A 26,071-nucleotide genomic window follows, 5' to 3' on the forward strand; every position below is an offset into this window, starting at 1 on the left:
CTATGCCTTTTTCTTTCTTTATTTCTTCTGATAATTCACTCAGTTTTTATTCGAAACGGGGAGGAAGAGGCTTTTTTTTTTACCTATGAATGGTGTTTTGGGACTAGATATCAGTCCCCAAGTTTCCTTCCGTACGCCACCCCAATTAAAATACAGCTGGTGCTGTGTGCACATGTTCCACCCTTGGTGGAAGGCACTGAGCCAAGCTGGATGGAGGGGATGGGAGTTGTAGTCCAATGTATATATTGCAATAGGGTTAGGCTAAATAAGCAGGGTGTGGGATCAGAAACCAGCATAGGAATTTCAGCAACAGGGTGTTTGGACTTACACATTGGCACAGCTCGCAGATAAGGAAGGCGCCCAGGGTTGCCTCTTCGTGATTATCTTGAATGTCGACATTTATTACGTGTACCGGCTGACATGTTTCCTGTTCTCTAGAATTTAAATCTTAAGAAGACAGAAAGGGAAAAAAAAGGGTTAAAAAAATGAAAAACAAAACCCCTTTTCTGTTTTACTGTAGCCAAATTTAGGTATGCCCAGGATTCGAATTCTGAACCCAACGAATAAAAATCCCCCAAATCTGCAAATTTTATACATGTCTGGTTTGAATAATTTAAGGAGTTTGGGCAAATAGAGACGGATATATATATATATATATATATATATCTATATCAAAGCAAAAGGCAAACCGTCCCTTTTTTGTTTCTGAGGGAGCCCCTTCAAATATATATCTATGTGGAACATCATGAGAGCTAGAAACCTGTGTTCAAAACTTTAAAGATGTAAGGACACCCGAGTGGGTAGAATTCAACCCCTAGCCCCCAAGCTTCCTTCCATACACTTTCCCACTTAATTAGTAGAACTAATTCTACTTTATGGTAAGATTACATTAACAGAATCTTGCCAATCTGAAAGCCCATCTCCCTTGCCCCCTTTATAGATGAAGAAACTAGAGGGGGTTCCTTCTTTGATGTTTCCCACACCCCAATTTTTTTCCTGTGGGCTCAGATGCCTCTTATCTGACTGATCCTTGGCTAGGTCTTATTCTAACCTAGGCTTCCTGAGACAGTAAAAACCACACACTTAGTCCCGAAACCCCTCTAAGTTCATTCACAGCCCATAATGAGTCACAAGTAGTTTGTAAAGAGTCTGACACTAGTCTGCCAAAGTCTTTCAGGATTAAGGCTGATAAGCACCCACCTTTACTTCCCTTGAAACGCTGCCAAAGACCTAACTGGCAATTAGCTTTGTAAGGCCACACGGAGCATAGAGTCCAAAACGGAGCTTCAGACTTTCAACCGACCAGAACAAATGAAGTTGTTTCCTGCAAAGGCTCACGTGCCTTTGCTCCTCCTTTATGTCTTGCGGGAGGGGCCAATCATCTCCAAGCCTTACTCCCGAATCGCCCCTTTTGTTTTAACTGTTCTTGCCTTCTGGCAGCTCTGCACATGCGCACACTGGGAACAGGCTTCTGTTCCTCTGCCTCGCTGATGTCAGTCTCCGGAGGCAGCACATAACTCCCAGATGGCTCTGGCCCCCTCTCTGCCTCCGACACAGCGCCCTCATCGGAGCCTTCCCCATACTCCAGGACTGTCCCATGTTCCTCTCCAACTTCCTCACTGTCCGATTCTGCTGCCAGCTCCACAGGCTGCCGGTGGACGGACCACAACAGGTCTCTTCCCTCTCACCCAAGGTCATTTGCACACAGCATTATAAAGCCCCCCCCCCCCCAGCTTGCAAATCCAACCCACGCACTCTTGAACCTCCCCGAGGCCAGGCCTTACCTTCTACCACTTGATCATAAACTCTTTCTTCGCACGTTAAGATCAAATCGAAGACGTCTTTGCAATTCTGGAATCTTTCTGGGCGGGGCTTAATCCGTTTGTTTCGGTCCAACATGTGCAAAATCCCGTTCTGTGTATAGCTGAAGCAATCGGGGTTAAGGAACTCAACAAAAGTGGAACGGAACTGATTTTTTGTCACTGCGAACAGGACTCGGCTAGGGATCAGTGACCCAGAAGGGGAGGGGAAAAAAATAAAACTTTGAAATGAGTTCAAAACTAAGGAGCCTATTGCCCCTGGAAATAAAGCCAAACCTTCCCAAGCCTCAATATCATTTTAGAAATACAGGGCAGACTTTTAACCTTCTGGGTAGTTAGAAAACTGGGAGCTCTATGGTAGGATGGAAAACCCAGGCTACAAATCAAATAAATAACAATTAGGAAAATAACAATTTCCCATAGCGTTTCATCGATTAGATGACTATGTTGTTGTTAAACTGGGATAATTTGCAATTATCTATGTTAAAAAGCTTTAATATTAACATTTAGGCATTTTTATCTCAAGGCAGAAACTTTTCTATTGGTGAATAAGCTTGGCTGGAATAATGGGATAACAGGTGTCTTTGCTCCATCCATCCATCCATCCATCCATCCATCCATCCATCCACACATTATTGTTATTGATTATTCCTTCACGGCCCAAGGAAGACAATATTTAAATGAAAAAAAAATTATTGGATGACAGCACCTCAGTTCTAGCCTTTTTTGGTTTCGCAAAGCTACAGATCTGCTAATTGTAAAACGGAGGTGGCATTTTTGTCAACCCGGTGTGATTTTATTCTTTTTTGCCCTTTTATTCTGCTGAACATTCTCTGCGTCATCTACTGATTCTTTGGTTTGAAGCTTGTTTGTTGTTCCCAAACACCAAGGACTTGAGATCCGCTGATTTTTGCCAGGAATGGCTGCCAAATAGTCGTAGGAATCAAGGCTGAAAATCAACTTGGCTTTTGTCAGTTTTCACCCAATTCTAGGAACAAACTCAAAAAGAGCTCAGAATGACCTATGTGGGGATTTCGACCAATCTTGACTGAGGACACATCTACAACCCCAAATAGCAAAACCACATTTCTGCTACAACCCAGAAGACTGATTAGGCGAAGGCCAAAATTACAGATAGTTATGGAGTGTAGATACTTATGGAGACATAAGTTGAAGACTCAACACCAGCCCAACGTCTTCCCGGAGCTATTGACAATGTCAGCCCAGATCTACCAACCGTTTGATAGGAGAACAAAACACTTGATTGAAGCTGGAAACCACCCCACACACCTTGAGTGCAATTCTATGATGCCTTTCTTACTTGCGTTTGAACAACCCACATTTGTTGACGGACAAAAGCTTTAGCAGCACTGTATGGTTCTTGAGGATAGGAAGGCCTGGAGGAACGTTGTCCATGGGGTTGTGATGGATTGAACACGACTTCGCAACTAACAACAAATGGTTCTTGGTGTTCCAGTGTTCGGTTGAGCTTACCTACTCTGCTAAATTATAATTTATTGACTTACTTTCAAGCTTTGCCAACACAAAGCTAGGTCTATTGAGCAAGGTTCACAAACCGTGAAGAATGAGGACGTCCTATAAACAAAACCCAAGTGGACCAGATGAGATTTGAGAGCAGAAGTCAAGTGACTTCCGCCAACTCCAGAGCGACCCCCAGGCATTTGAAAGGCTGCTGCCCCACTAGGCCATTTTGAGAGATGTACTGCGCTGAAATAATCTGATCAAATCTGCAAGGGCAGTAACAAGAGGAAAGGAGCAGATTTTATGCAGAGATGGGAAATAATGCGGATTATTAATTGCAGGACCTGCTTGGCCAAGAAAGTAAGGTACGATTCAATGTCGAAGGACCAGGAGAGACAGGATAGCAGTGTTTCAATATTTGAGGGGGTGTGACAGAGAGGAGAGGGTCAAGCTATTCTCCAAAGCACCCGAAGACCACACAAGGAATAATGGATGGAAACTGATCAAGGAGAGATTCAACCTGGAAATAAGGAGGAACTTTCCGACAGCGAGAACAATCAACCAGTGGAACAGAAGTTGCCTTCGGAAGTTGTGGGAAATTCATCACTTGAGAGTTTCAAGAAGAGACTGGTCTGCCATTTGTCAGAAATGGTGTAGGGTCTCCTGCTTGAAAGGGATGACTTATAAGGTCCCTTCCAACTCTTATCTGTTAAATCTACCTACCTCACAATAGAAGGTCTACGTCTTGTGGTTTGAAGGACTGTGGTTACTAAATAAATGTCTCAATTGTACTACAACCACGACTGCCTCCTCTCCGTAATATGCTAGTATGATATATCTTGTACACAAAACAGAAACAGTATATTTTCCCTTCCATCCTCATAACATCCTTGTCTTGGGCATGGGACTTCAAACAAGCAAGTAAAGAAATGGGGAATGTGCTGGAACAAAAGGAAGTGTTGAAGAAATTGACCTAGCGAGGGACAAGAGTTGGGAGAAATGAACAGCGCATTGTTTCTCACAAAATACTTGGAAGGTTGGTCGTCCAACGATGCTGGATGGAAGTAGCAGACGGGTCATGGCTTGCAGGGCATGTTTCTGTATGAAAGACCTTGTAGAAGACGGTGTGATGGTGGCCATCTCAGGCAGCTTCCCAGCACAGAAGATGGAAGACTATCAATACTTGCTAGTCAAGATGGTTAGATAATGGTTAGAAAGATGGTTATGTCTGGTTTCTCCAAAACCAGAAACGCTAGATCTTTCAGGTTGCTGAGAAACATGATGGGTCTTCAGTCAAGAACTGGAAGGATTCCCACAACCGTCCAACCCTGTATATTGCTGGACTAAGGCCTCAGGATAATCTGTGCATCGTTCACTGCTACATGAGACGTGCCTGAATAGACAAGAAGGGCATCCCCAGGCTCTCATTGTGCCAAAAGCACAAATTCCCAGTAGCTACAGAGGGAATTTTTAGAAAATCAATCTGACTTCCTTATTCCCTAAGGAACCGCAGATATCGCTGCTCTGACAAGATCTGATGAATGTTTTATACATTCATACAGTGTCCCGGAGGCCTGGTTCAGAGGATGGCATCAAGAGGGAGTTGCTCGAAGGCCCAATTTGCATAAGGGCTAGCTTCATATGCCTCGTCAAGCCACAAAGCTTGGTTTAACCTCACATTCACTGGGTTTATGAAACATAGTAAGCCAACTTACAAAACAAACCAGCATCTAGCATTGTGGATCCAACCAGTGTCTAAAAAGTGGCTCTCGCGTTCAACGTCTTTGCATCTACAGCCAACACTGAAATCCAAGGCTAGACTTATCCTACTTGTGCTTTCCAATGGCCTATGTCCATCTCCGAAGGGAACTAAAGCAACAGAGAACTTCTGCCTTCATTGTTGGTGTCTCAAAGGAGGAACTTTACAAGCCAGGGAGTCAGGAGAACGGGTGGAGAAACCTGAATCCCCTTCTTCCACAAGTGCTTTCTCTTCTACTTTGGATCGCCCATCTACTTTTCCTCTGCTGTCCTTGCCTTCTTCCTTTTTCAAAGAGGAGCAACGCTTTGGATCTGTCCCACCTTCTGAGGTGGGCTCCAAGCTTACCTTGGTTGATCTTGTGCTCTCAACCGCGGATCAAAACAACTTGGCAGCACCAAACCCTCCCAAGTCATTTCTCCTCAGTTCCAGGGATGGTGAGGATGAAAATTAGGTCACTTCTCAAAACGATGAAACATTCATTTCTCCAACAGAAATAAATGGGATCGAGTTGATCACACCGACCTTGCTTAAAATGATGAATAACTGCCCTCTCACACCACAGAGACAGATTTGGTCGAGAACCTCCAGTTCTTACCTGGTTATGTTTATTAAATTTATAGAGCCAAGCAAATCTTGAGTGGCAAACAAGATCGAAGAATGCCAGAACATTAAAAGAAAACGCTGAGGCAATAAAACACACACCACACTGGACCAAAACATCAAACGTCCAACAATTATCTCACAAACACATCTCGCTACCCATCCCTATCCTCAAAGCTGCTAGGTGGATCTAAGTAGGGAATCCTGCAGTGTGGTGCACAACTTATGGGGGAGGTGGAAACATCCCGTAACAGCCCCTCAAAATTCACTCCTTGCAGTTACCAATTGAGAGCATTTTTGCACTTGAAGGAAGATGGAAGTATCAAACATCTGGTAGACTGTTGTCTCTGAAGTCTCCAAGCAAAGCAGGAACGGGAGGGGTATTGCTGGAAATCCTCTTCACCCGTCCCAACTGCCGGTTTTCCCTGTCGGTGATTAACAGCACCTAGATCAGGAGCCTCCAACCTTTTGGACCTCATGGACCACTAAATTCATAATTTTAAATCCCACGGACCACTAACATGATCTGCCTAATGACCAACTGGGTGGGCGTGGCTAGGTGGTCATGTGACTGAGTGGGCATGGCCAACTTGATGTCACTCAGGTTGAGGGGCGCCTCGATGGCCTCTACTCACCCCTCCTCTCCCAGCCACTCCTTGTCTGCCTGGACTCCTTTGGGCCCCAATAGGAAGCAGTTGTTGGAGCTAAGCAGCCACCAGGAGAAAGAGTTGGCAAAACAGCTCAGTTCAAATTGGATCTGACCGAGAAGGCGGCTCAGCAGAAGCACCTCACTGAGGACTAGGAGCATAGGCATTCCAAGCAGAGGGAAGACCTGTGGGAGTGCAAGGCCAGGGACTGGCGCCTAGAGGCTCAGCAGGTTGAGATGGTCAACCAGTTCCAGGCCCTGATGCAGTCCCACAAGGCCCTCCGGCTCTTTGCTACCAGCAGCCCTTCCCTCCAGCCTTTGCCCAAAGCCCCCCACCAGGAGGCCGAAGCAGACCCCAAGTCGGAATTTCTGCCCCCCTCTGACCCACACAAAAGACCCCAAAGGGGAGACTCTGCAGCAACACAAACATTCATTGCACGTATCCGTCTCAGGGGCCGTAGTTTGAAGAACCCTGATTTAATGCAATATAAAAAACACAAATAATTTTTCTGCAGACCACCAGTTGGTGACCGCTGACCTAACTGACGTCTTGGATCCAATAACTGTTTGCAGGAGGAGAATTCCACAGCAAACAAGGGCGATGTCACGAAGAGTAAGAATGGACAAGGAGACACAAGTGTCACCCCTGTATGCCCCCCCCAAAAGAAAGGAACTGAAGAAAGCCCACTCTTCCTACGAGATGCCAAAGGCCCACGCAGGAAATATGTGCCAACTGACTTGCGTGGGAGAATCCCAATAGATAAAATGAACTGACAAGATAACCGATGTCACAATGTAACATATGAGACCACAAAAGCTGTTACTCCGGTGCTTTCACAGGGCACACCGAGAAGTGGGGGGGACATCAAGGTAGAAAGGAGAAGCACCTTCTAAGGTCAGACAATATCAGAGCTACCGTGTTTCCCCAAAAATAAGACAGGGTCTTATTTTCTTTTGCCCCCCGAAATAAGAGCTTGGCCTTATTTTCGGATTGGGCTTATTATCAAGGGAGGTCTTATTTTCAGGGAAACAGGGGTAATAGAGAAGCTTCTCATCCAAGAAGCTTCATGAGTTGGGAACCACTGAGGCTTTTTGGATGAGAAGGGAAATATCTTCAAGGAAAAAACAAAGGAAGTCCGGTTGCCTTTTTGGGGCGGAAAAAAACCACCTTTGAGATAACCATGATCTGGATAACCAAGCGTGTGCATTAGCGTGGCACGTTGCCAAGTCTGTTAGAAGGGATAGTTGTGAAAATCACCTCCGTAGATCATGATTCTTGTAGGACCCAAGGTCAAGCTGCCAGGAGGAGGAGGAGGAGGAGGAGGAATGAGACAAAACATTCAGAAGAATTTATCAACATTTCAGCAAGGACCCCGTGAGGGTTGCTTGCCAAATTTGAAAGGGAGCCTGTGGAAATTTGCTTTTAATATTTGTCTCCTTCCTACCGTCTTATTTTGCTTGTCCCCATCAACTCCTTATGGACTGGCACTCATCGTGGTTGGCCTTTTCTCAACCTGCCAGATGGAAAATCAAAGCTGCCTCTCCAATCACTGCTTTTTCTGTGGGTTTTTTGGGGGGGTTTTCCGCTCTCGTACAGGTTCTTCCTACATTTCAAATCCTCTTTGCCAGCAGGGACGATGGCCATCCAGGTTTCTCCTCTCAGGAAAACTGACGCGAGGCGGGATGTTTCTCGAGGAAAACCTGTGGGTTTCTAGGGCTTCAGAAAGACTGCAAAAGGATGAATCGTTTCCCACCCACCCCAAAAAACCCAAGACCTTTTCTCTCAATCCTTTCACAATGATTTGAGACAACCTAGACCTGCTCTTCCCCATCCCGGTGCCCTCTGGGGGTGAAGCTGAGCCCGATAGGATTTGAAGTCCAACAGACCACATCGAGAGTACTGCATTCAGTTTTGGTCCCACTATAATAAAGAGGTTGAGACTCTGGAAAGAGTGCAGAGAAGAGCAACCAAGATGATTAGAGGACTGGAAGATGAAACATACGATGGACGGTTGCAGGAACCGGGCATGGCTAGTCTACTGAAGAGAAGGACCAGGGGAGACAGGAGAGCATCTTCCAATATTTGAGGGGCTGCCACAGAGGGGTGGTGGTCAAGCTATTTTCCAAAGCCCCTGACGGCCAGACAAGGAGTAATAGATGGAAACTGACCGAGAGTCAACCTAGAAATAAGGAGGAACTTTCTGACAGTGAGAATAAACCGATGGAAAAGAAGTTGCCTTCGGAAGTTGTGGGGGCTTCATCACTGGAGACTTTCAAGAAGAGATTGGACTGCCATGTCAGAAATGGTGTAGGGTCTCCTGCTTGGGCAGGGGGTTGGACTAGATGACCTATAAGGCCCCTTCCAACTCTATCAATCTGTTAAACACATCAGAAAGATCTGTCAGGAGAAACAAGAGGAGACGCATTAAGGGTTTTTGACTTGCCAAGCCAGGGCAAGGAAGGATGGCAGAAAGAAAAGGCAGGTGAACACGTCATAGCGGAGTTTTGCCTGCCCAGAATCCATAGTGGAAAAAGCCATTGAATTCAGGGAGGCTGGAAAGGGAAAAAAAATGTGGTTGAATTCTCTGTTTTCTCAATTATTTTTTTCTTTTCTTTGGAAATGGCCGTTCAAACCATGTGCGTTCTTAAATAGGCGAAAACAAAGCATTACTAATATGGTGGCTCAGCCGGCCTAAGCTTTCCTTCCAGGTATATTACTTTTTTTGTAAAAAAACAAAACAAAAACTGTGCATGCCTCTTTTGTTTCCCTTGGAGAAGGGCGTCAACAATCCCTTCTCTGCTACTGAGCTTTGGGTAAAAGCCAGGGAATTTGCCCCAAAGGCTAAGCTTTGGTTCTGTCTTTCCTCTTCCGTCTAGAAATAAAAATTGCTCACTTTTTGTACTGTACCTAGCTGTTAATTCTACCCAAATGTGTACTTGAAACCATCCCAATTCTTTTTCTCTGACTTGAATCTTGCTTCTCTTGTTTCCAACGATAAGCCCACACCCGCGTGGGAGGATGTGCTCTCTCCCTTATGTCTGGTTAAGGAGGAGGAAATAAAAACAAGGAAATAAAGGCTTAAACTGGTTCCTCCGTAAGGCCCGAGTCCTAATTCCAAAGCAATTAGCAAAATCCAGTAGGATTCTGCTCTTCTGGATTGCAGCTTTCTATGGAAGCTACTTGAGGGCAAGGACCAAGGTCAAAGGGCACCGAAAAGGCTGAAAGGCTCGCCAGATGCCTTCTCTGATATCAAGGGAGCAACAATTAAAAGTCTTGTTTGTTTTCCCAGACTTTTTAAATCTAACTTTTCCTCTCTCTCTTAAAACAGAGTGGTTTTAGCCTTGATTGCTCTTTAGTGGTGGTCTTTGTCCAAGGCTGGCTTGGCTGCTTCTAAAATCTTCATGTTTTGCATGATCCACTAACTTACAGATAGTCTTCAATTTAACGGCCATTATTCATTTAGCGATTGCTTGAGGTTAAACGTAATGGTTCCCCTCGCACACACATGCTAGTCGTTCCCGACTCTAGGGGGCAGAGCTCATCTCCGTTTCAAAGCCAGAGCCAGCGCTGTCCGAAGACATCTCCGTGGTCATGTGACCGGCATGACTCAATGCCGAAGGCGCACAGAACGCTGTTCCCTTCCCACCAAAGGTGGCCCCTATTTTTCTACTTGCATTTTTTACGTGCTTTGGAACTGCTAGATTGGCAGAAGCTGGGACATGTCACGGGAGCTCACTCTGTTACGCGGTGCTAGGGATTCGAACTGCCGACCTTTCTGATCGACAAGCTCAGCATCTTAGCCACTGAGCCACCGCTTGAGGTTATGGCTGCTTAAAAAAACAATTTGTGATCGATCCTCAAAACAATACTCTTGGTGTCCCCATGGTCACATTATCGCAATTTGGGTGCTTGGCAAATGACACAGGGTTTTTTTATGGCAATTGCAGCATCCTTGGGGAGGGGGGAAGGTAAAGGTTGGGTCCAGCCACTTAACAGCCCCATCGCTAAGCAGTGGAAGTTAAGTCTCAACTATGTCGGACGATTTAAAGAAGGAATTCCTGAACCCAATAGTTATTTTTGCAATACCAATTTTGATCCTGGGCAGGTGATCCCAAATGGGAAAATAACTTGCAAATGTCTTAATGAAGGGAGCGGCCTCTGTCTCAACTGAGAGCTGAAAAAAGCCATTTGTGTTGCTCTTGTTATGTATACATTAAATCCTGTGTGATAATGAGGGAGCAGAAGTCCGTTTTTTAAAAAATGATGTTGCAATCACCGATCAGGAGGGGCCAAATCTAGGCTCATATCTGCAATTGCTCACTCTACCTCATAATCTTCCTTACCACTTTCCTCCCCAATGACTGCTATCAGGTCACAGGTTTGTGTGAAAGGTGGCCAAAGGAATAGTTTTGTCAAACGCCAGGGAAATCAGGAGATAATCAGGCAGCGCTACAAGAATCTGAACTAACCTTCAAACAAAATTAGTGAGAGTTTAGAAGGAATTCATGGCATATAAATCTCTTGTGGGCACGCAGGGACTCAAGACTGATGGAGTGTTTCACCCCTCCCTCCCTCGAGCTCAGCTTGTGATCTCCTACAAAGTTTTCTGAGCTCTCTATTTCTTCCCTAAAACAAGTCTGCCTCTCTCAATACTTCATTCTTGAATTTTACCCGATTACTGTTTTCTTTTAAAGACAGTGATCTGTTTGGAGCTATTTGGGAATTAAAAAAGATTCCCCAATCAACTCAATTTATGGGTGAGTCACCGAAGGGCCAACTTCTCCAGCAAACTTAAAAGAAGGGCTCAGACCTAACCTTGCCTGCCAATGTCCTCTTAAGAGAAGTTAATTCCCAAGGACTACCGATGATCAGGAGAGTCTTCTCTAAAATTCCAGGACTTCTGTCAACCCAGATCTTCCTAGAGAAGGGAAATGAAAGGGTTGCGTGGTACTGGTGGTTTCCAGGGGTTGGTGGGTGGGTGGGAATACAGGTTTTTGCCATTCTAAGGAGCTTTATTTACCCTTACTGTCTCAGGTGGTCCTGGCCGTGATGCCTCCTGTCTGGGTAGCCTGGACGATTTCTTGATTGACCATGCAGACTGGAAGGGAAAGCAGGGAAAGAAACCAAACCCTCACCATAAATTATCCACCATGGCCTGGAAGGTTCCCCCTTGAGTCAAAGCAGGGGGCCAACACTCCTTTTACACATGGGGGAGGGAGGGTACTACTTCCTCTCCATGGAATTAAGAGTCTGCTGCTTCAGCCTTCAGGGTCTGAAGGACGAGCCGCTGTCGCGGTCTAAAAGCAAGCAGGCCCAAAGACCGCCCAACATCTTCCATTGGTGGCCTTCTACTCCAGTAAAGTCCTCCATCTTAAAAGCAGGTTGGCCCAAGATGCCGTCTCCATCCCTTTAGGAGGTTTTTGTGGCTGTTCGGATTCAGCTAAACTCCCCACTCCCCCCACAAAAAACCAGAGCTTAAAAGGGGGTCTCTCCCACAGCATTTGAACATCAGTGCAGGACTTCGCAGTTGCTGTCCTTCACGTGTCTTCTGCAACACCTTAGGGACTTAATTTGCAATGCCCCCTTTGCTTGGAGCTCGGACAGACTCCTCTAGAGAACTACCCAACCAAAATAAAAAGCAACCCCAAGAGAATGGACTGGAAGGGGGAACCCAAAGGCATTTTTTTTAATGGTGTTTGAGTGCTCAGTACAAACAAATCATTTCACAAGAGTGCCAGCTGTCGGTAGATCTTCCGAAGGTGCTATTTTAAAGGGGCGAGGGAGAAATTGATGGGATCTCATCCTATTAAGGCTGCAACAAGCATAGCCCCATTATATCCAGGACACCCATCTTTCTCCTCTAATGCTTTTGCGTGCTACTTCTCACTGAGAGGTTAAGTCTGCAGTTTGGAGGCAACAAGGGGGGTGGGGTATCACGTCAGGCTACTGGTGGAAGTTTGTAGGACGGAAGGCTTCTTGCCCAAAGCAAACTTAATGTGGAAAATACTCACATTAAGGAAAAGGATTCCCGCCTGGTCTTGCTGGGAGAGAGCTAGATATATTAAGAGAGGCACAATGTGTAAGGTAAAGGTAAAGGTTCCCCTTGCACATATGTGCTAGTCGTTCCCCACTCTAGGGGGCGGTGCTCATCTCCGTTTCAAAGCCAAAGAGCCAGCGGTCCGAAGACGTCTCTGTGTTCATGTGGCCGGCATGACTCTTAATGCCGAAGGCGCACGGAACGCTGTTCCCTTCCCACCAAAGGTGGTTCCTATTTTTCTACTTGCATTTTTTAATGTCCTTTCGAACGGCTAGGTTGTCAGAAGCTGGGACAAGTCACGGGAGCTCACTCTGTTACGCGGTGCTAGGGATTCGAACTGCGGCAGCTCAGGGGCCAAGACGCTGAGCTTGTTGATCAGAAAGTTCGAATCCCTAGCACGCTGTGTACATATCCTCCTTAGGGTAGGAAGTTTGATGCCGGTTACAGGCACCCTGAAAGGCCTGGTCATTCAAAGTTTCCTTGAAAGAGTTTGCTGACCTGAGAAATTTTCTCAGCTTATAAAAGACAGGAGACAAGATTTAGCACTTCCTCCAAAAATGTGTGTGTGTGTGTGACTGTTTGGAATTGGCCACTTTTAGTTAAGGCTGGGTCAGAGGTGCCCAGCTATGGCTTACTTCAATCCCCCCTTAGGTGAATTTATATTCACTTAACCAGGATGGTGGCATTCACACACAACATGCTAAATTCTCAGTGTCCCGTATGATTCCACCCCCCCAAATTTCTTTTACATTTCATTTTCTTTTCATTAATTAGGAAGCCCAGCCCATTGCAGGTTCACTCAAGCACAGCCTGCTGTTCCAAGAATGCTTCTGGGACCTTCAGATACTTTTGGAAGCATGCTTAGGAAATCTACTTGGGTTGCCCACCCAGCCTAAAAATCAAATAGTAGAAAAGTTTCTGGAAAAGCTAGAAGGATCCCTCGCCACTTATTCACCATTCCTGACAAGTGGATGCTTTGAGACTAGATGGATCTGGTTCGGTAGCCCTGTGAGGGAATCCCCCAATACGCTCATGTACCTAAGCATTATAGATTCCCCACTATAACCCAAAGCTATGATTGGTTATCATAGTATGGTGGAATCCAACCATAGAGATGGTTGTGGTGGCTTCAAAAAGATCAGAGTTGCTCCACGGGGCTGTCTCCATTTGTGTGCCCCTGCAGGCTTTGGAACAGCCAGGGTAACCTTTTCGGTTTCTGGTGGCCTTGTGGGCTTTGGTCAAAAAGATCCCTCTGGGAATCCATCACAGGCGCCTCCAACCCCACGCGGGATCTGTTAACGGCAGGCTTATCAATTCAGTGAGAAGTAGCAGACAATGTTTTTGTCCAGTGTCAAAGGATCAGAATGTCTCCCTCCCACGGTCTCGTGAAGCCGGGTCCTACAGCCCACCTCAACTGAAGCCATCCCATCCCAAATGCAACTGTTCTGGGTTTGCCCTACGAGCCCCACCGCTCTAGGTCAGCTGGGGCCTGAAGAACAACATGGGAGGTGAAAAGCTTTGTGTTGGGAGCATTCCCTACCACTACTGCCCAACCAAGCAGTAGGCTCCAAATTCCAGGGGGGCTGCATTTCAGCCCCTAGAGCAGGGGCACCCAACCTGTGGACTGCGGCCCACTCTTGGGCCATGACCTAATCCCAACCAGGCTGCAGGAGGGGTGGGCCAGTGCGCATGCGCATGGAGCCCCACTCACCCCAAAGGAGCTCTAGGCGTGCACTAGCCTGTCGCTCATGCGGCCCAGCCCCCCCCCCCCCAAGCGGGGCAACCTGCTCTTGATGCTTCAAAAGCAGAGCGATGAGAGTAGAGGCCTTGTGGGACAAGCATGCCCTGCTCAGCTTTGCTGACTAACCGAGGCGGCCTGCACAGGACATCAAATCTGCTTTTGGATTATTGGGCGGCCTCAGTTGAGTCTGAAGGAGCACCCTTAACCCCCACCCCCACGGCTTCTCTTCTCCAGGCCAAAAAGCTTTTGCAAAGAGACGAAAGGCTTCGGGGGAGCAATCCCACACGGCTTCAGGCCTTCTGTCCAGAGATGTGGTGTTCAACCAGTTGTGGAGAACCAGCAGCAGAAATTTTGAGTAGTTTGGAGAACTGGCAAATAGGCTGGCCCCGCCCTCGCTGCCTCCCAGCTGATCTTCTTTTGTTGTCCTGAACAGGAGATCGGGGCTGGAAAGCGAGTTAGTGGGGTGGAATGGGGATTTTGCAGTATCCTTCCCCCAAGAGTGGGGAGGGGAGGGGGATTTTGCAGTATCCTTCCCCTGCCACGCCCACATAACCGGCAGTAAAAAAAAAGTGAATCCCACCACTGTTTCCGTCCCTTTGCAAAAGCTTTTAGCGCGGAGAAGCCTGAAGGTGCCAAGACACCCCTCCCTCCAAAGACATCTCTCTTGTGTGACTGGAGGTGGGTAAGGCCCACCACTCGCACAGCCCTGTTCCCCTTCCCCCAGCCGGCCTGCCAAGGACCACTGTCCTAAAAAAGAAAGCAAGGCAGCATTTTTCCTACGTAAACTTTCTTCTGTCCTCGGCCAAGGATATGTTCAAAGATTTTTAAGGATCTGAGCTACAGAACAAGATGTGGATGAAGTTTCTAGGACGTTCAGAGATCCCCATTTGGGGCCTATTTGGAAAGAATACGAGAGTTCTTCTTGGTTTGGAAATGACACAAGGGGGCTCCAGCAGAAGGGACTGAGGAGCCCTTCTTCCACCAAGCATCCCATCTAAAGGGTTCCAAGTGCTTTTTGGGGAAGTTTGATCTGCTCAGATTCTGGAGAAAAGCTCAAGAAGGGCTGAAGGGGAAGCAGCAAACTCCCGTTATTGGTTCCCCCCAACTGGGCTTTCAACCCTAAAGGACTCTCGAAAGAAGACTGAGAGGGATACTAGAAGGCAAGATGTCTGCACTGAAGGGCAAGAGCTGAAGAGGGGCAACCGCAGCCCAGCTGTTCCAGAAGGACGGACGCCATGATCTTCCTTCCAGATCAGCGTAACCCTTACCTGCTTCCTTGACTGAAAGACTTAGCAGTCCAGGACAGCCTGAGGCAAAGCACAAGCTTTGCTCCAAGGTAAATCCCAGCCCTGAATCCAGTTAAGGGTTGTCCTTCCCATGGGAACCGGTGCCTCAATTCATGGCTCAGGGACGGGGCCTTCCCCAGTGCCCCACATCAAATGGGAATTCCACCTCTCCAGGTTCTTTGGAAGGACATGAGAGGTGGAGGGGAGGGAAAGAGAAAGAAACTGGAGGGCAGTTATCTTTTCTGTACTCTACAAAGCAATCCCCTTGTTGGCAAAGCAATTCCCTACTTCCGTGATGGCAAACCTATGGCATGCATGTGGAAGTGGCATGCAAAGCCATCTCTCCGGGCATGCAAGGCATTGCCCATTGCTATTCTGGGTTCTGGCGTGCTGGCCAGCTGGTTTTCACATGCGCGGGTGTGGTGGAAACCACAAGAGCAGCCGCCAGGTGCACAATCTTCCCGGCGCACACATACGCACCAGGTACCTGCTCTTTGCGGCTAGCCTTTGTGTGCCCACATGCACCAGAAACCGGAAGAACAGGTGGCCGATGCACATGCCGGGAACATTGCGTACCAGCAGGCTGCTCTTCCAGTTTCTGGCATGCGCACGAGCTGCCATTTTGGCACTCAAGTGCCGAAAAGGTTCGCCAACACTGCCCTAGTTGGTCCTGGAGATGGTGGCATGGAAAACTGAAGAGGATCTTGAGAAGAGAGGATGAAGAAAATTTGAGCCCAAGTCGGCTCAGGGACAGGGGCAGCTCGGATGATCAGAACGTCATCTCACATGAACCGCGGGGGGCCCAACTCATTCTGTCTGCACTTAAGAGCTCACCTGGGGACTGGACAAAATCTATCCCGGTCCTATATGGAGAAACCGCAATGTGGACTTTATGTGGAGAAACCAGGAAGCTACAGCTTCACCTTTGGGAACTCGATGGAAATACTCCCAAGGCAGAAGAGAGGGCAACTGGCCGGAGGTACCATGTTTCCCCGAAAATAAGACAGGGTCTTATTTTCTTTTGACCCCTGAAATAAGCGCTTGGCCTTATTTTCAGGGAGGGCTTATTATTTTTGAGGTGCAGGAGGTGGCGAGCGTGGTCACCTCATGGCAGCTGCTGTGTTGCAATATTTTCAGGGAGGGCTTATTTTAGCACATGCGCTCAAAAGCCCAATTGGACTTATTACCCGGGCAAGTCTTATTTTGGGGGAAACAGGGTAGGCGAATGGGGAGCTGCATAGACCTCGAGCCGAAATCTGGACTGTGGAAGGAGGGATGTTATTAACCAAAGGGCCTCGTGTTCAAGGCCGTGTCTCCCAATTTATTGCTACAACTGATTTACACCCTTCATTTCCAGAAACCGAGGGGCTCCCAGTGTCGCCGGCACAGAAAGGCAATTGCATCCCAAGAGAGACGCCGGGTGTCCCCTTGCTCTAACCAACCTGTCGCACAACGGCTCTACTCAGGGGTCAATTTAAGGAGTGGCACGCTAGGAGCCCTTTCTACAGTGTGAAGCACCTGCTGCTGAGACCTGGAAACACCAGACTTGGGCCAGAGTCAAGTAGCCAGTTGTTCCTTATGCAAAGGAGCACAAAGACGCCTCGGAAAAGAGCAGAGCGCGGGATTTTGAAATGCCCGTCCGCAGGGATACAGTTCTTTGTCTTTTCTAAGGAGGTCACTGTACATCTGATCGTATGTCGTTTTGAAATCGTAAACGTTGGGCTTGTCCGGGGCAGGTCCTGGCAGCTTCACGTGAGTCCCGGTACCAAACGATCGGACGATGAAACCACGTTTACTGAAAAAGAGAAAGGGGGGGGGGGGGAGCTCCTTTAGTTGGAACAGACGCAGAGACAAAATCTGACGATTCATGCCCAAATTCCACAACTTCTGGGTTGCTTTTTTATCATCCCAACAGCATCTACTGATACTTTAACTTACATTAAGGGGAACTTCTGAGAATGGATGTCAGATACTACTTCAGGTTGCAACACGATAAAAGAAAAAGGACTGAAAGTCAAGATCTTGGTTACCATATTTTTCGGAGTATAAGACGCACCTTAGTTTTTGGGGAGGAAAATAAGAAAATCCATGGTATTCAGCTGATACATGGTAACAAGGTCAGCCAATGAATAGGCATTGCAACTAAGTCAGCCAATGAGGGCTATTTGGACTCTGAAATTTGCTGTGTGAGCAAGAAGGAGACAGGAAGGAGCCTGTCTTAGCCGAGAACTCAAAGTGAAACTGCTTGTGTTTTGCTTGTATTGACTGCTCCCTTGGAAAACCTGCTTTTGGTAATGTGCTGTATATTATTATTTTGAATACTGCTGAATCAGTCACTGTGCTTTCTGAACGTGATTGCTGCTGCAAACTCGGACCAGTCAGATCAGCTTCAGCACTTATTGCAGCCTGATTCAGCACAGCTGATTGGCGGGTGGATGGGATTGCCAAAATACTCCCAATCAGCTGTTCCAGGCTGTAGGGATTGCCACGGACCGTCGCTACCTCCGTGCCTCGCGTTTTTTGGACTCTGGTGGGTGTGGCTGGGGCTACGTTCGGTGTTTGAAACACACCCAAATTTCCACCCTCTTTTTGGAGGGGGAAAGGTCCGTCTTATATTGCGAAAAATACGGTCGTTCCTCCTAGGACTTTGGTTAATCATTTAACCAGTGTGATTTCAAGGGGGGAGGGGGGAAATGTGCCTCTTTGCAAAGAGACGTCAACTGTGAACTCAGCAAACGGCAAATAGATGTTGAAAAAGCCTTCAAGGAAGACTATTTTAGAAAGCAAGCGTACACGCTGTATGCAGTTGAAAGCAGAGACAGTGGCATTCTACAGGACCAAATGGCAAACATGATTAAAATTATTATTTTTTAAAGTCAAAATATATAAGTATTTCGAAGACAGTGCACTGTCTGGGCATTTCATTTTACAGAATGAAAACAAACAAGCCAGTAACAGATATATTGATAGTGATAATGTTAGTCATGATAATATATGTAATAATTATAACCATATTTATAAAGATGTTAGCTTATTTATGATATTAATTATACTAGCATACTTATAAACGACGTTCATGTTTTACTTAACATAACAATAATCTTTCTTCATCTAACTTCTACTTCTTATCACTAACCGTTGATAAAACCTGCTCCACGTTGAATGAGTACTCTATATCTCCTTTATCTTTTATTTTCAATGTCAATCTATCCATCTCTGCACGGTCCCAATATTTTCCAGATTATATTTTCCATCTGGTGGGATCTTCTTTTTCCAATATTGTGCAAATACTATTCTCGCCACCATCAATACATGTAGCATTAAGTACACGGTCCCTTTATCATAACCTAGAGAAATGGTTGTCCAATCTCTTCTTCAAAACTTCCAGTGTTGGAGCATTCACAACTTCTGGAGGCAAGTTGTTCCACTGATTAATTGTTCTGTCAGGAAATTTCTCCTCAGTTCTAGGTTGCTTCTCTCCTTGATTAGTTTCCAGCCATTGCTTCTTGTTCTACCTTCCGGTGCTTTGGAGAATAGCTTGACCCCCTCTTCTTTGGGGCAGCCCCTGAGATAATGGAACACTGCCATCATGTCCCCATGTCCTTCTTTTCATTGGACCAGACAGACCCAATTCCAAGAACCGTTCTTCATATGTTTTAGCCTCCAGTCCCCTAATCCTCTTTGTTGCTCTTCTCTGCACTCTTTCTAGAGTCTCCACATCTCTTCTACATCGTGGCGACCAAAACTGGATGCAGGATTCCAAGCGTGGCCTTACCAAGGCCTTATAAAATGGTATCAATACTTCACATGAGATGAAGCAACGCAGCCAGAGGTTAAAAAAAATATTCCCTTCATTGGCCAGGTTTAGTTCAAAGGGTTTCCTTCTATGTTTGTTCACTGCAAACCCGTAGCCCCAAAGCCTCCGCTGCAGTGCTGAGGCTGATGTATTCTCTCCTTTGTTCAGCATCCGAACAGCTTTTCATTCATTTCATTCCCTCGATTCAGAATTACAGGGAAAGGGACGGAATCAGAAAAGGAACGGGAGCATCAGCCGGCAAAATCGGTGAAGTCATTGGGCAGGAGAGCGCAAGGAGGCGAGCGGTCTTTCTTTTGTTTATGGCTGTCTCTGTCATTTCCTAAGGCATTAACTGCTCCCCCACAAGCAGGAAGCCGGCTCTTTGGAACAGCATTAATGAATCTCAGAGGGACCCAAAAAAGCAATCGGGTTGCATAAACACTAACCAAACAGTGTCGCTCGCTGGCGAGCTTTCAACACAAATTAGGAAGCAATCCCCAATGGCAAGGAGAAAGCATAGCTAGACCTCAGGGCTGGTTGTACACAGGGAAGCAATTTTCCAACTCTTCAGGCCTATAAATGGAAGCGCTTGGCCTACTGTTCCTGGCTTCCAAGAGATTGCCAAAAGCTTTCAAATGTCCTTCCATCCCTCCCGAGTCCCCTCCTCCGCTTTCAATGTCAGCTACCAGCTTCAAAGAGACACCTGAGCTCCAAATGTAAGGTTAATCCTTCTTTACGGTACACAGATGCTGATTAACGGAAGCCATAATGTAGACTTGCTCTGGGCTTGGTGCGTTGGGCTGTCCTGAGGGTTTAAACCTGCACGCCGAGCCTGACCTCATGGCTTCTTTAACAAGTGACAGTTTAAAAAAACATGACTGGATGTGTGTCTATCGGGCTTAACACTACGGAGGAGAGCTAGGCTGTCTCTTGGCTCACGGTTAAGATTTGATGGCGTTTTGCTTTCTCCTTGCATTTTCTAATTAAATTTATAAAGGCACCCCCAGTCTTGGTAGACTCAGGAGTTCCTCAGTTGTTATGACTCCTGAGAAAAAGACCAAAGAAATGTGATTTGTCCAAGAGAAGTCTTTTTTCTCTTCACTCTGTAAAAACAACCTCTAATTTAAATCAAGCCTGCATGTTCCGGTTCACCCAAGCAGCAAATCTCTGTCCATGTTCATATGTTGATTAATAGCTGCCTCCAGTCAAATATATTCATTTAGTGGGATTTACCTCTCTTCCCTTAAAAAGTTGGACAATTTTTAAGCCTAATTAAGCATCAGCAGCTGGAATTCCAGCAACGGAATGGCACATTTTAGTCAAGCGAGTCTAACTCTCAGCTGAAGGCAGGAACAATCTTTGTTTCCTAACTGGAGGCCTTCTAGCCTTATTTGGGCTGCACTGCTTGAAACAAGCTCCAGATGGCGGGAAAGTTAGGTGCGTGTGTGTGTGGCTCTTTGCTGCCACCTAGTGACTGTTTAGAGTTTTGCAGCACAAGTATAAAAATCCTTTAACTACCAGCTTAACAAAAGGCTGTTTGAAGGTGTCTGAACTGAGTAACATACTCACCTTACAAGTGCCAAGGTATCAACCATTCAAAGCCAACTTGGCTCCAGAATTGCTTTCCCATCCACAAGACCCACATACACCTAGTTCGATTACCCAATTAACTCAACCATCTACATTCATATATTACAACAAAGAAAAAACCAGCTAGTTTGTGGTTCACAACCCCAAGTCATCATGGTTCCATTCCTAGATTTGTGATCATCTCTGGATAAATTTAGCAGGCAGATTGCAAGCACATGCTATAAATAGAGCTCTGCGTCCTGCTTGCTAAGATTTTTACATTCCACAACAAACTAAGTATCGGTACATCTGTAGAAATCTGAACTATAAATAAATACAAATCCCATAGCTTATTTTTATTTAAAATAAACAAGTGAACTTTAGTCTCTTCTTTGAAGTTTGTTTTGAAAGGTCACTGAACCGTACTCAGCCTTCCATCCTACACAACAGAAGTAGCAAAAGAAAGGTGAATAAAATAACACATAAAGGTAAAGGTTCACCTTGCACATACGCGCTAGTTGTTCCCGACTCTAGGGGGCGGTGCTCAACTCCGTTTCAAAGCCGAAGAGCCAGCGCTGTCCAAAGACGTCTCTGTGGTCATGTGGCCGACATGACTCAACGCCGAAGACACACGGAACGCTGTTACCTTCCCACAAAAGTGGTCCCTATTTTTGCATTTTTGACGTGCTTTCAAAATGCTAGGTTGGCAGAAGCTGGGACAAGTAACAGATGCTCACTCTGTTACACGGTGCTAGGGATTCGAACCGCCGACCTTCTGAATGACAAGCTCAGTGTCCTAGCCACTGCGTCGCTAAAATAACATGTAATAGAGATTAATTCCATTAAACTCAGCGGTCTACCTGGACTATGTCAGAATCTAAGCTGCTGCTGCTGTGGACAATCAGTTTGCCACCCCAAAACAAACCAACTCTTGATTGTCTACAGCAACAGTCGAGATCCTGACACAGTCCGGGTAGACCTACTGAGATCAATGGAATTAATCACTATTGTGCATTACTTTATTCACCTTTTTTGTTGCTTGCATTGTGTAGGGTGGAAATACAATAAAAGAGAAGTGCATTATTGGTTTTGGTGCCGTTCCACCCACCCAGCCCATATATCTGCAATATAGGATAACAAACATTCGGGAAAATCATGTACGTGTAAGACTGTGGACACACCTGCGGCCTCTTTTCACGGGAGATGCCAGGATGCCAAGTTGTAGAATGCTACCAAGACAGAACGTGCCCCAACCCACTGCCAAGCAGTAACCCCTCTTGCCAACCTGCACATTACATCAGGGATGATATTGTTATCTCAGCACCTTCTAAACTGGATGCAAATGTTTTCAAGATCAGAAGTGCAACCAGTCTTGTGAGAGCATTTTTTAGAACTTATTAATAAAATTTATATAGCTCTCCGTCTCCCCAAAGAAGAAGAAAGCTGAGCTTCAGAACTTCAAAGCAGGGGCTATGTTGCGGTCTGCTGACTGCCTGCGGAGCAGAATCAGACAGTGAGGAGGTTGGGGAGGAACATGGCCAGTCCTGGAGTCTGGGAAAGGCTCGGACAAGGGCTCTGGACTGGAGGCAGAGAGGGGGCCATCTGGGAGCTATGTGCTGCCTCCGGAGCCTCCAGAGGTGGACAGCAGTGAGGGAGAGGAACAGGCTCCTCCTGTTCATAATATGCGCATGCGCAGAACTGCGAGAAGGCAAGCAGAGTTAAGACAGAAGGGACGACTTGGGAGTAAGGCTTGGAGGTGATTGGCCCCTCCCATAGGACATAAAGGAGGAGCAAAGGCACTTGAGCCTTTGCCAGAAGCAACTTGGTTCATGGTGGTCAGTTTCTGAAACTCCGTTTTGACTCTTGGCTCCGTGTGGCCCTGCCAAGCTAATTGCCGATTAAGTCTTTGACAGTGTTTCAAGGAAGATAAAGGTGGATACTTATCAGCCTTATCTCGAAAGACTTTGGCAGCCTACTGTAGGACTCTTTACAAATATTTGGGACTCATTATGGGCTGTGAATGAACTTAATTCACAGCCGTTGAAATAAAAGAGGGTTTTTTGGACTTAGTGTGTGCTTTTTACTGTATCAAGAAACCTAGGTCAGAACAAGCTAGAGAAAATATCGTGCCAATGTCAGAAGTATCAGCATCCCTTTCCTGGCAATAAGTCAGTCCTGCCTCAAAACGTTCTCACTATGCTTTTTTCATCATGTTGGAAGAGAAAGAAGCAGGGTGGATAAAAATTGGTGGTTGATTTTTTTTTTTAAATCTGATTTTTCTTATTTTTATCAAATTTATTTTAATAAAATGCTTTTGGAGTAAAAATCTATCTAAAGAAAGTTTTCTATTTAACATACATTAATAATTAAGTTTATTCAGCATGAAATGGAACTTAGTTATGTAGCATGAGGTTGCATATTCTGCAATATTTACATTTTTGGGTAAACTCATTCAATGAATCCAAGCTCTGTGAGAATGAGTCCTTACATTTAAAGAGCACCTGTCATTTCAGATCCACCATGGCAGTGCCTGTTAGCGGACATCCACTGCCCACCACGCCCCTCCCCTTATTGTGTCACTGCCGCATCACCACCCGTCCCGTTAAAGTGAATGGGACTGTCATGGAGTCAACAGCGGGTCAGAGGAGGAGCCACTGGGGGACAGAGATGACGGTTGCTCTTTAAAAATTATGATTGAAATCAAGTTGATTTAAGTCAAATTCACCCTGGAAAGAAGGAAAGAAATAAGGAAGAGGAAAGAAACCATATGGGACACCAGCACACCTTGTGCAGGGCCACAATGAGGCTGCCGTGGGCATCCGAGCAAAGATCCCAATGAGCGGGAAAGGCTGCCTGAACAGAAGGTTGCAAAAATAATAATAATACTCAATTCAATGGAATGATCTTATATAAATTTCACCCAAACATCAAGAACTGAGACTTCACTTTCTCCTTTGGCAAATGTCACCTGGAAATTTGCACGGCAAGGCATCTGGAGGTCACAAGATTGGGGAAGGTGCATCAGCACCACAGAAATTAAACCTCACAAATCTGGGTGTAAATATTTATTTACACTCCCTCTTTCCTTTGGCGTTAATTCAGTTTCTTTTGGCTCCCTGGTTTTCCTTTCAGCTTCTTAGCCTCAGGACAGGGCCCGTGTCTTCAAATAATTTTAGAGAGATATCTGCCCCCAAAAGTTGGATTTTGATTAATATAAAGTATTTGCCCAGTGACACGTGTAGAAGTCCCTCCCATGAGCGAATAAGAAGCAATGCAAAGTTTCTGATTTCGATCTTAATCCCCAGCTTCCCCTAAAAGACCATACGGCTGTTTGTCTCTTTCACGTCTATCAAAAGATCTGAGAAGAGGCATCAGATCAATTGCACAATTCTCTCAAATAATTTTTACCTGCTTTTTTTTTTTCCTTTTTGCTAGAAGTTGCCCGGATAGAAAAATGATCCCCTTTTCATTTACTGCAAAGTGGGGATAATCAGTCCCAAGGAGAGATGCCCGTATCATTTAGAGGTGAAGTCCCAAAGGAAGCTCTGAGTGAAAATGACATGGCGCTGTAGCCAATGCAAGGAAGCGTCTAATTTAATACTCCATTCACAGGAAGAATTTAATTCATGGCACGGCTCAAGTACTTCTCCCTAAGATGGCATTTTCAAATCCTGGAGGACAACATGGTATGTGTATGTGTTAAATCAGGGGTGTCCAACTCGATTCCATTGAGGGCTGCATCAGGGTTGGGTCTGACCTTGATGGCTAGGATGGGCATGGCCAGCTCGATGCCACTAGTGTCGTGGGGGGTGGGCTGTGGTGGCCCAAGCGCTCTGCCAGCGAAAATCGGCTCCTGTTGTGGCCCGCCAGCAGAGCTGGCAGCAGAGAGTGAGGAGGTTGGGGAGAAACATGGGCCGGTCCTGGAGTCTGGTGAAGGCTCTGAGGAAGGCTCTGTGTTGGAAGCAGAGATGGGGCCAGAGCTGTATGCCAGTTATCAGCTGCCTTCAGAGTCAGACAGTGACAGTGAGGCAGACGAACAGCTGGAGCCTGTTCCCAGTATGCACATGCGCAGAGCTGCCAAAGGAAGCTAAAGAACAGGGGTCGACTTGGGAGTAAGGCCACAGGTGGATGATGAATGGCCCCTCCCAGAGGAAATAAAAGAGGAACGAAAGGGGAGTGGAGTTTGCAGAAGACAATTAGTTCGCTTAATTGGTTCGTGACTCTCCCAGGCTCCTTGCCAAGTTTTGCATCTATCGGCCTAGCAGCTCTCCAGGTCAGATCTAAGCACCAGATCTGCCCCCCCCCCCCCAGGCCTTGAGTTTGACACCTCTGTGTTAAAGGATACTAACACCCTGTGCCTGGTTTGTGCATTACACAAAGGCACTGTTTGGTCGCTAACTGTTCAACTGAACAAAAACAATTTGCTTGGGGTCACACAAGCATAAACTAGAGTTTCAGAATTTTGGCTGGGTTCATCCAACTCCTGAAGCCAAGACAGAATTAGGGGAGAGTACGCACATGGTTCTTTGGGCCGTTGAGATTCTTCCTATAGGCCCAAAGACTGAGGCTTTTATTTTTATGCATTTATTAAATTTGTAAATCCGCCCAGAGACACTGAGAACGAGTGGGTGGCCATATAAAATTTATAAATAAATAAATGTATTCGCTGCCCTGACACTTTTGATATTATAATTATGCACGGCAGCTTGTTGTTAAAAAAAGAAAATTCAGAGGAGAGCCCATTTCTTTTGGCTATACCCTGTCAGAAGAATAAATTGAAATCTTAACAAACCGCTGTGAAGGAAACATTTTTCTCTATGCCCGAGTGCCAAATAGATTTTTTTAGCAGTTTGAACCATTCATTTTTCCTCTTGTTTGAAACATGTGGGAAACTAAGTGTTTCCTGTTAAAAAATGCTTTTTCATGAGGGACGTGTTTTGGTTTTCTTTTTTTAACTCAAAGTAAAGACCAGCAGCAGAAACCAACTCTCAGAAACTCCACCGTTTGTCTTCCACACACTCACACCAAACTAACACAATGCGCTTTTTGCTCCATCAACTGAGAATTCCAGCGAGAACATTTTGTCTCATTCCAAATGCAAATGACAGGGCTAATTTTAGGAAGTGAGTCAGGCTCCAGATGGACATCTGGTTCGACAACTGAAATAACCTGTGCTTTTTAAGCTTGTCCAATTGTGCTTCGTCTCGGGGCACGTTAAGTGAGAAGCGGTCACGGGAGAGGAAGAGGGCTTCCTCCTGCAGGGGATACCACAGGCCCAAGGTTCACAGCTCTGACACAGCCAAGAGCACTTGTGGGAAACAACTAAGTTTTCCC

General features: G+C 46.1%; 1 protein-coding gene across 1 annotated transcript in view; it reads right to left on the reverse strand.

Annotated features, from left to right (window-relative positions):
- Window positions 1-26,071, reverse strand: part of SSU72 (SSU72 homolog, RNA polymerase II CTD phosphatase) — a 39,889-nt gene that overhangs the window by 2,030 nt on the left and 11,788 nt on the right. The window contains exons 2-4 of the mRNA XM_081955061.1: window positions 17,024-17,167; window positions 1,785-1,924; window positions 329-447 (exon numbers count right to left, since the gene is read on the reverse strand). Coding sequence (XP_081811187.1) covers window positions 329-447; window positions 1,785-1,924; window positions 17,024-17,167 — 403 coding nt within the window. The remainder of the gene's footprint in view (window positions 1-328; window positions 448-1,784; window positions 1,925-17,023; window positions 17,168-26,071) is intronic.

This window comes from Natrix helvetica (assembly GCF_964273705.1).
Source record: "Natrix helvetica genome assembly, chromosome: 5".
Classification (NCBI taxonomy): Eukaryota; Metazoa; Chordata; class Lepidosauria; order Squamata; family Natricidae; genus Natrix; species Natrix helvetica.